This window comes from Oryzias melastigma, linkage group LG9, assembly GCF_002922805.2.
Source record: "Oryzias melastigma strain HK-1 linkage group LG9, ASM292280v2, whole genome shotgun sequence".
Lineage (NCBI taxonomy): Eukaryota > Metazoa > Chordata > Actinopteri > Beloniformes > Adrianichthyidae > Oryzias > Oryzias melastigma.
Genome location: NC_050520.1, coordinates 11,367,193 through 11,378,058, shown reverse-complemented (window position 1 = coordinate 11,378,058; position 10,866 = coordinate 11,367,193). Strand labels below are relative to the sequence as shown.

Sequence of the window (10,866 nt, the reverse complement as noted above, 5' to 3'; positions counted from 1 at the left end):
TGCGTACAGGCTCCTCGCGTAAATGCTACACACTTATATGAAGACATGATAAAAAAGTACCCGTAGGATGTCTGCACAACTATGCTCAGATTGTCTAATTTCTTAAGTTCTACAAATCCGGCTACACCACAAGGAGTTTGTATTTATCACCGGGTTCCTACTTCCCCTTTACTCTTACTTGTTAAGTGTTCACTATGACCTGCCAGCCACAGCATGCCTGTAGAGCGGTCTATGACCTTGATATTTCTGTGGCCCACTCGTATACTCTGTACAGGTTTGCCCACAGACTGCCATGATCCACCCATAAGGGCAGTTGTGGTTAAGGCTTCATCTTTTTTTCTATTTCTCCAAATGAAAACATCTTACAGATCAATCTGTTAGTTAAAACGTATCCCCTGGATCCTGTCAGATTGGTTCAGGACAATCTGCCAATATTTACGTTGCATGGATACAGAGTACACTAGAGCAGAACATAGTCGATCCCGTGATTTTAACATGTTAAAGTCAGTGGCAGCCCTTTTGTATTTGCCAATGTCTTGACAGATTCCTAGAATGATCTGACTGATGATGCAGGACTTTGTCCTTTCATTCTTGGTGTAGTTCATGCATGCACCTATCCAAATCTGTACTTGGGCCAGTACTTGACTTGTGTTCGTCTTGGTGGTGTTCTTGCTTGGACTGACTTGGCCTGTGGCGCTTTGGGGAGAGTTTTCCTCCTATCTTTGCTCCTGTCTGTGATCGAGAAGCCAATTTGGTCGTCATGAAAGCTGACCCTGGGTAAGAAGTGGGTGGAGATGTGTTGGGATTTGACTCGTGGACTGGAGCCCATTTTTGCTTTCCCCCTCTTGTTGAGGGCCACAAACCATTCACGGCCAGTCTTGTGGTTCCTGTGTACCACTGAGGCATAAGTGTTGTAACTGTTCTCCTGGAAACGCTCTCTGAACTTGCAGTCCTCTGAGAACCATTCCTGAAATCATAGAAGACAAACCAAAGCCATCAGAAGGCTGTAGCTGATCTGTTTCTTCTAATTTTGAGAAGGAATCATTTCACATTTTTATCAGCGGTATCTGAGTATTTAATCAAGATTTTTTGACAGCTTTCAAATAATGTCACCAGGATTAAGTTTTTCTTTCAAACAACATTTTGTACATACTTTATGTTCAACAGATAACTTGTTGTGGACATTCCAGTAAAATAATGCTTAACTGAGAATTGTCTTTGTCATCTTTGTAGAGTGGTTAAATTGGCTGAAGTTTCTCACGCCAAGTTTGATGCTAAGTTTTTCAATCAGCATTAGTGCTCACTTTTACACTGGGGGTGTCTCAGTCTGCTGCTGAAGGAGCTTTTCAGCCCCACCAGAGTCTGATGCAGAGGATGAGAGCTATTGTCCATGAGGGATCTGAGTTTGGACAACATCCTTCTCTCACCCACCACATCTACAGAGTCCAGCGAGCAGCCCAGGACAGAGCTGGCCCTCCTCACCAGCTTGTTGATTATTTTCTTGTACCGGTCAGAGCAGCTCGCTTCCCAGCAGACAACAGCGTAGAAAAGAGCCGAGGCCACCACCGAAGCATAAAATGTCCTCAGCAGATGTCTGCACACCCCAAAGGACCGGAGTCTCCTCAGGAGGTGGAGGCGACTTTGACCTTTCTTGTAAAGGTCATTGAGGTTGTGGGACCAGTCCAGTTTGTTGTTCAGGTGAACACCCATGTACTTGGAACTGTCAACAGTGACTATTTCAGCCCCCTTGATGTTCACCGGGGTGTGGGTCACAGTCCTTCTACGGAAGTCAATCACCATTTCCTTGGTCTTGCTGGTGTTTAGACAGACCTATACTCTGCATCATCCCCCTCAGACACACAGCCCACAATAGCTGAATCATCTGAGTATTTCTGCAGATGACAGCTGTTGGTGTTGTAGGTGAAGTCCGAGGTGTAGAGTGTGAAGAAGAACGGTGACAGTACTGTTCCCTGAGGGGCTCCAGTACTGCAGACTACCACCTCAGAGACAAGTTGTGCAGACACACGTACTATAGCCTTTTGGTCAGGTAGTCCATGGACCATCCCACCAGTCGCTCATCCACTCCTGCTCACTCCAGCTTCCCTTGTAGGAGTCCAGGCTGGATGGTGTTGAAGGCGCTGGAGAAGTCAAAAAACATCATTCTCACAGCGCTCCCAGCAGTCTCCAGGTGAGTCAAGGCCCAGTGCTGCAGGTAGATGATGACGTCTTCCACCTGGCCTGTAGGCGAACTGCAGCGGGTCAGTCGTGGTGCTCACCACAGTGCGGTGATAATAATAATAATAATAACAATAATAATCTTTATTTATATAGCACCTTTCAGGATAAAAACAACAAAGTGTGTCACAGTAAAGAGTAAAACACAGTATAAAAACAGAATACAAAAACAGAATTAAGAAAAGGCAATTTTAAAAACATGAATCTTGAGCTGCTTTTTAAAAGAAAACATTGAGTCAACAGATCTGAGGCTGAGAGGCAGGGAGTTCCAGAGAGATCCTTAAGGATGAGTCTCTCCATGGTTTTCATGAGGTGGGAGGTGAGGGCGACTGGCCTGTAGTGGTTCGGCTGCTTTGGGTGCGATGTCTTCGGAACCGGAACCACACAGGAGGTCTTCCACAGGACTGGAACCTTCTCCAGTTAGTGCTATGTTGTGGGTATGAGGTGCTCTAATCTAAAAGGAGAAAATCTAAACAAAGGGATTACGGGAAATGAGTGATGGCTTACTCCAACAGTCCCCTCATAGGCAAATTTCTGAAGAACCATTGCCACTCTGCAGAAACTGTGTCCTTGAAAACAACATAGGTTCTTCTTATTTTTGCTAAAAATGGCATAATCATAATTAAAAGACGACTGAGAAAACTTTGAAAATAGATCAAAAGATGATCAGAGTGGGACCTTAAATGTCTACATTAAATCTTTCCAACTCTTCCACTGAACTACACAGTAGACGGCATGCAAGGCAGACCATAAGAATGAGGGAATACTTGCTTCTTTGTACCTACAGTTTCAACTTAGATATAATTTACATCTATTGTATGTGGTCATATGTGTAGTTTTGCGTTGTATGTTACCCTGTAGATGCACTTCACACAAGCCAACTTTCTGTTAGCAACATAAAACTGAGGACAGGTTCATACTGTGATTTACTCATTCAAAGTATTATGTGAATTGGATTTGAAAATCAAAAGTAAAACTAAATACCAACAAGAAACATATACATCTTTGCAGATATATATCAAACAAATAATTAGTCATGAAATTGATTGGAAAATACATACACCTGTTACTCTTAATCATAATTAAGAGTCTTCTGCATACAGAACTAGACACAATGAGACTATATAAAGGTTGTCAAAAGGGGTTTAATTAATTGCTTGAAAAGGAGTTGGAGATTTATATAATTCCACCCCTGCTCACCTTCCTATCTACTTCTTAACTTCAGGTTAGATATATACTTTATAGATATTTTATACTTCACCAACACTGATTGAGGTAAATAACAGATCCATTGTATTTATAAATCAAATGTCAGAGATGATGTATGTAATAATGATGTAAAAAGCAGTACCATTATTTCAGAAATCATGACCTAGTCTGATCTTGTTTTTGATACATCAGCTCTGCTGAAAAACACTTTCAGAGTCATTTTTTTAACCCGCTCTTCTTGAAATGTACTTTTCCCAAACAAATCCAGAACATTTGGGACAATATTAAGATATGAACGTATCTGCTTCTACTTTACACAGTACAACATCTCAACAAACACACACACACAGTAATGTATTCCATGTTCTTTCTTTGGGACTAAAAATATCTGGTGTGGGAAATTTTGACATTGTACCCAAGATGCCTTCTTTGTTGTGCAGAATGACTTCCTTGTACATCTGCAGCCATTCTGAAGTAAAACAAACTGTTCTGCTTTGCTGATGAATGCAGCACAGCAGAAAATGATGCCATTACAGCATGTGGTAAACATGTCAGTCAGAAGACAGGCCACAGCGGCTGGTGCAGAGAAAGTACACAGTTCCTCAGAGTGAAGTTCCTTTCGGCTGTTGTTTTTAAGGATGACTAGAAAATTACTCCACACTACAGAATGATTGCTATGGGTGGGTAGAAGTAATTTCACAGAATGTTACAACTGAGCTACACAGCAGCTCTGGTTCCAGTCAGGGAATGAGACGTTCGGAAACAAACCCAGCGTTGCATGCATGTGTGCTCTCACACACAGAGGCACGTAGGCACTCACAGAGCCTAAAGGAGCCGTGGCCCCTGCAGTGCAGCAGCCAGATTCCAAAGTTCTATTAGGTATTGTGTTAAAATCACATTGCTTGTACTGCAGCTTAACCATCTTCTGGCTCTGACGAACTACCCATAGCCTTCTATTTTTTTTACTGACAGTTTGTCAATTAATAGTTGTTGATACCTCTGCAGTTGACTGAGATCAGAGGTAGGGGGCGTTTGCAAAGATGAGGAAAGTAACTGTTTTTGAGGGCCAGATACAGTGGGGGTAATAGAGGCCAGCTCTCCTGTCAGACACTTTAGAGCCATTATCAATTTAGGCAAATTGTACATTTCTTATATATAAAGTTTTTACAAATATAGTTTGTTTTTTTATGTATTTATCTTAGGGGTGTGCGGTCAGAGGAATCAGATGAGGCAGTGCCTCACCTGTCCTCCTCTTCACCTGCCATCATGAGGGAACTCGGCCTCCTCCCACAGGATAACAACATACAGTATTTCATAGGCTAATTGATGATTCAAAACTGTCCCAAGAGACGAGTGGCCCTACAGCAGACTGGCAACCTACGCAGGGCGTAACCCACCTTTTTCCAACAGCAGCTGGAATAGGCTCCAGCAACCCCGTGATCCCCAGAAAGAGATTCCAAGGGTTCAGAAAATGTTTGGATTGTTTACAGAATCCAGTTCATCCGGTTGTGCAAACTATTTGCTTATCATCCATGTCATCATCTTTGATGAATGGAGTGGTTATAAATCTGATTTTTTTTTTTTTTTTTTTGGCTTTTCCAACTATTTTGTAGTAATTTGCAAAACGAAATTTGTGGATCTTTTTATGCAAAGTTTCAAAGAAGCCTGGCCACGTTACTCACCACTGCTTGACTGCAGCCAGGGACATGTTTGCAGTTGTGGGGTTTGAGATAAAGATATGAGTTAGTAACAACAACAATCTCCATCCAAGTAAGATAAGGAAAAACATACGGTTCAACCTGAAACATAATCTAGACTCAGAAACACTAAAATTGATTTACAAGGTAATAGAAAAAAAATCAATCCCAATACGTCAAATACTACTGATATCATTCAGTGCTTATCTTGTGATGAGTCACTTAGGTTCTGAATGAGCCACTTTGACTGGACTTTACAGAACGGCTGTAGCAGGTGAAACCTGAGAGCTCCACCCAGCAGAGCCTCCATGACAGGGACATTTCTGACCATCTTCTATACACCTCCCAAAATCAGACAGCCAATCAAGTCCTAAACAGACTCAGAATCATATGAGCCAGGCTTTTCTAACTCTTATTTGCGCCGAGCTTTGGCCCCAGCAAAAGACCTGACATACTCAGAAACAAAAACTGAGCATGTGTGCTGATTATCTAAATACAGCCACAAAGGTACATTTCTGAGCCTGAGAGTCCCTTAGAGGGAGCACTGATCCCCACTGATAGAGCTTCAACAAACAGCACTGGGGGGCAGGCAGCATAAATCCCTGCTCACAGACGGCCCCGCTTTCTGGCTGCAACTGATTGTTTGCTCTATATAATCATTTTCACTTTGTGACTCATTTCTCTGCACATTACCAGGAATCCCAGGCAGGAATTCAACTGCTGCTCCTGCGCTGACAGAGGGCTGTCATCATGCTGGCCAAAGTCCTCACAGATGACTTGTTAATCTGGCCGCTGCTGGCTAGTTAGAACCCAAGCTGCTGTGGTTGGATTTGAGCTTTCAGTGTTTTCATGGTTGATAACACAAAACCTCTGTGTGTGGCAGAAACCTTCAGATGGGAACTAGACGATGGTGCGGTTGCAGCTGTGTGACACCAAGTGTGTGAAACACATGAAGATCGGCTACAAGAATTCCAAAAAAACAGAAGAAAATGTTTTTTCTTATGGAAGGAGGAGACTTGAAGAGGAAGTAAAACCATTTACTCTAAAAAGGACCATTCTGAAATGTAGAATGTATGAATGTATGAATGTATGTAAAAACTCTTGGCAGAGTTCCAGCAGAGCATATCAAACTTTATTTTGTAGAATTTAAAATATTAATTGAGAAGATGATATATGTCTACATAATAACAAAAGCTGATATAAAACAAAAATACAATGGAATCAGAGGAAAATGTAAAGCATTTACATTTTCTACAAAACACAGGAAGAATAGCACAATTCCCTCCAGCATGATACATGGTAATTTGACCGGAGGATATTTTTTCCACTGCTGAAGCATAAATAATATCCATGGCAAAAGTTGTATACCGACAAGATTCTTTGGCTACATCATAGTACACATGTCAAAGTCAAGGCCCGGGGGCCGGATCTGGACCTCCAGATCATTTTATTTTATTTTATTGTTATTAATGACCCGATGTTATCTTGAGCTCATTTCTAACTTGTATAATTTTGACAACATATATTTTTATGGAGAGTAAAATGTTGAAAGTTATTTAAGGTTAAAGTTGCTTTATTCTAGAATAATATTCCTTCTTTTTTATTATTCCTAACTGTGTTTAAAAGTTACAGTTTTAAAAATTGGCATTCGGCTAGCTTTTTGGACAATTTTGGCATTTACTAAGATTTGGCTCTTTTGGAGTTTAGCTAATATTTCAGCTGCATGCTAGCATCTTCTTCTTCTTTTCCTTTCGGCTTTTTCCCTTCAGGGGTCGCCACAGCGAATCAGTTTCCTCCATCTAAGCCTGTCTTCAGCATCCTCCACTCTAACACCAGCCACCTTCATGTCTTCATTCACTGCATCCATAAACCTCCTCTTTGGTCTTCCTCTAGACCTCTTTCCTGGCAGCTCTAGACTCAGCATCCTTCTACCAATATATTCACTGTCTCTCCTCTGAACATGTCCAAACCATCTCAGTCTGGCCTCTCTGACTTTATCTCCAAAACCTCTAACATGTGCTGTCCCTCTGATGTATTCATTCCTGATCCTATCCATCCTGGTCACTCCCAAAGAGAACCTCAGCATCTTCATCTCTGCTACCTCCAGCTCTGCTTCCTGTCTTTTCTTCAGTCCCACTGTTTCTAGTCCAAACAACATGGCTGGTCTCACCACAGTCTTGTACACCTTTCCTTTCATTTGTGCTGAAACTCTTCTGTCACACATCACACCTGACACTTTTCTCCACCCATTCCAACCTGCTTGCACTCTCCTCTTCACTTCTTTTCCACACTCTCCATTACTCTGTACTGTTGACCCTAAATACTTAAACTCCTCCACCTTCTTTATCTCTTCTCCCTGTAACCTCACTCTTCCACTCTGGTTCCTCTCATTCACACACATGTACTCTGTCTTACTGCGGCTAACCTTCATTCCTCTCCTTTCCAGGGCAAACCTCCACCTCTCTAACTCCACCTCCACCTGTTCCCTGCTCTCACTACAAATCACAATATCATCTGCAAACATCATAGTCCATGGTGATTCCTGTCTAACCTCATCCGTCAGTCTGTCCATCACCATTGCAAACAGGAAGGGGCTCAGAGCTGATCCCTGATGTAATCCCACCTCCACCTTGAACTCCTCTGTCACCCCTACAGCACACCTCACCACTGTCTTACAGCCCTCATACATGTCCTGCACTGCTCGGACATACTTCTCTGTCACTCCAGACTTCCTCATACAATACCATAGTTCCTCTCTGGGCACTCTGTCATAAGCTTTCTCCAGATCTACAAAGACACAGTGGAGCTCTCTCTGACCTTCTCTGTACTTCTCTATCAACATCCTCAAAGCAAATGTTGCATCTGTAGTGCTCTTTCTTGGCATGAAACCATACTGCTGCTCACAAATGTTCACTTCTGCTCTTAGTCTGGCTTCCACTACTCTTTCCCACACCTTCATTGTATGGCTCATCAGCTTTATTCCTCTGTAGTTACCACAACTCTGCACATCTCCCTTATTCTTAAAAATGGGCACCATCACACTTCTTCTCCATTCCTCAGGCATCTTCTCACCACCTAAGATCCTGTTGAACAACCCGGTCAAAAACTCCACTGCCATCTCTCCTAGACACTTCCATACCTCCACAGGTATATCATCAGGACCAAGAGCCTTTCCACTCTTCATCCTCTTCAAAGCCCCTCTCACTTCACCTTTACTAATCTTTCTTACTTCCTGCTCCACAACCGTCACCTCTTCTACTCTTTGTTCTCTCTCATTCTCTTCATTCATCAACTCTTCAAAGTATTCTTTCAATGACACTACTCACACCTGTCAATACATCAACACTCCATTTCCAAATTCTTTTTGGCAAGTTTTTCATCTTCATCTTTCTTCTTCATTATTTCAGTCATCCCACACACTACCATCTTATGCTGTCTGGAAATACTCTCACCTTCCACTGCTTTGCAGTCACTGATCTCATTCAGATTAAACCGTCAACATAAGATGTAGTCTATCTGTGTGCTTCTACCTCCTCTCTTATGGTGCATTCACACCGGTTGCGGAAAAGCGCGTTAAAATCATGTCTGCTGTGTCTCTTTTGACCCACGTCAAATTTGGTGTTTATAGCCCTGATGCCCCTGCCGCGGAGCAACCACCAAAGTTGTTCTGGAATTCACCCGTTGTCACATCATGGAAAACATGGATGATGTTGAGCGAGTAGCTTGGGTTCATATGTCTTGGAGAGCTCTATAGACCTATACATGGTGTGTTTGTGTTCATGAGATCTTTCAGAGTCTCTTAGAGTGCTGTGTACTTCACTCGTTCAGTGACCAGCTTAAACGTAACTTCCTTCTGTCTGTGGTCCAATTTGAGCATTAACCCGAAAGGGGGAAATAAAAATAAAACCGGGGGATCTTTTTATTATTGTCTTAATGAATGTAAGAAAAACATACGCTGATGAAGCTAGAGTGATTCCGCGCACTAGCGGCGGCTCCCTGTGCTGCCAGGCAGCTAACCGCCGGCAGGCAGGCTGAGCGAGTTCCACTTCCCAGGGACCTGCAGCTTGGGCAGTAGACCTCACTAGTTCTGCCAGGACTTGAGCAGCAGTGACCGCTATTAGCTCTGACGAAGCCTGAACAGTGGAGCTCGCTACCTGTCCATCAGGTGACTGGTTAGCATAGTGATCACGACAGTCTCCGGCAACCCCCGTGGCCCCAGCGGGTTTAGAAAATGGATGGAAGTTCAGGACGAAAATCCTTGCATCGCATCCCGCCACCATATTGAATCTCTGTTTCGACCCTTTGATCTGGTCACTGAAAACGCCACATGCCCAAAGCTGGGTCCCTGATTGGTAGATGTGCTAACTGCACCTTGCCACACCCAACGGCCGATTCACGATGCGTTGCATCTTACCGCGTCTTTAAATTGACTTAACATTGAAACTTGACGCCTCTGCCACGCCGGCTGTGTTTGGTGTGAATGAACCGTTATGGGTCACCCTATGTTCCTTTCTCTTCTCAAAGAACGTATTTACTAGCTACTTACATCTTTTTTGCAAAATCAACCACCATCTGTCCTTCTACATTCCTCTCCTGGATACCAAACCTGCCCATCACATCCTCATCACCTCTGTTTCCTGCACCAACATGACCATTGAAATCTGCACCAATGACAACTCTCTCATTTCCAGGGATGCTCATCATCACTTCATCAAGATCCAACCAGAACTTCTCCTTCTCTTCCAGCTCACATCCTACCTGTGGGGCATACCCACTAACAACATTGAACATGACACCCTCCATTTCTATCTTCAGACTCATCACTCTATCTGACACTCTTTTTACCTCCACAACACTCCTAACAAACTCCTCCTCCATTTATTTGCTGAGATGTTGATGCCATCAGTCACATTATTTTTGTCACTTTATTTTATACTCGATCCAAGTCACTTTTAAAAATACGTTGTGCAATTTCTGTAACATTAATCATATCCACAGTGCAATTGCTTCCTCTTTTCATTTTTCTTTTTAGTATTTTTATTTCCGCACTATAACTTTGTTCTCTTTGTAAATATGTAAATTGTCTAATTTTTCCATCTGTAATGCTGCCGTAACCCTGAAATTTCCCCACCGTGGGACGAATAAAGGACTATCTTAATCTTTTTTTTCTCCTCCCATCTCCACTATGATAGAACAACTTGAACCCTGCTCCAAAGCTTCTAGCCTTGCTACCTTTCCACCTGGTCTCCTGGACACCTTCTTTCTAAGTAAAAGTAAAAGTTTGATGGTGGAAAGTGCTGGTTGAAAGACTGAGTCGAGGCTTGGCCTCAAACACAGCAGGACAGACCACGTTAGAGCAGATTAGGTGCTCTCATTGAAAGCATTGACTTCAGAGCTTCATTTAGCACGGCTTGGCGTACTTTTTTTATCATCACCACCATCTATGATTGTGTAACGATGTGAACTTAACTCTTACTAAAAATACTCTTGAATAGGTGAATAAATAGATTTAGGTGCATGTGGTAGTTTTACCAATGTTCACTCCAATGTTCTTCAATAAGTGTTTTACAAACCATGATTGGAAGTGTTTTTGATGAGTATGAATCAGTAACGGACATTCTTTGGCCGCGGGATGAGACGGAAACGGGGGTTTGGTATCCATATTTGTGGATTCGGCGTGTCTCTGCGGTCCCCAACCCCCATGAATAAGGGGGAATATTGTATG

General features: G+C 42.7%; 1 protein-coding gene across 1 annotated transcript in view; it reads right to left on the bottom strand.

The window, feature by feature from the left end:
* Positions 1–538: 538 nt before the first annotated feature.
* Positions 539–10,866, bottom strand: part of fgf5 (fibroblast growth factor 5) — a 15,969-nt gene continuing 5,641 nt past the window's right edge. Inside the window, exon 3 of the mRNA XM_024260114.2 lies at positions 539–967. Coding sequence (XP_024115882.1) covers positions 614–967 — 354 coding nt within the window. The 3' untranslated portion in view covers positions 539–613. The remainder of the gene's footprint in view (positions 968–10,866) is intronic.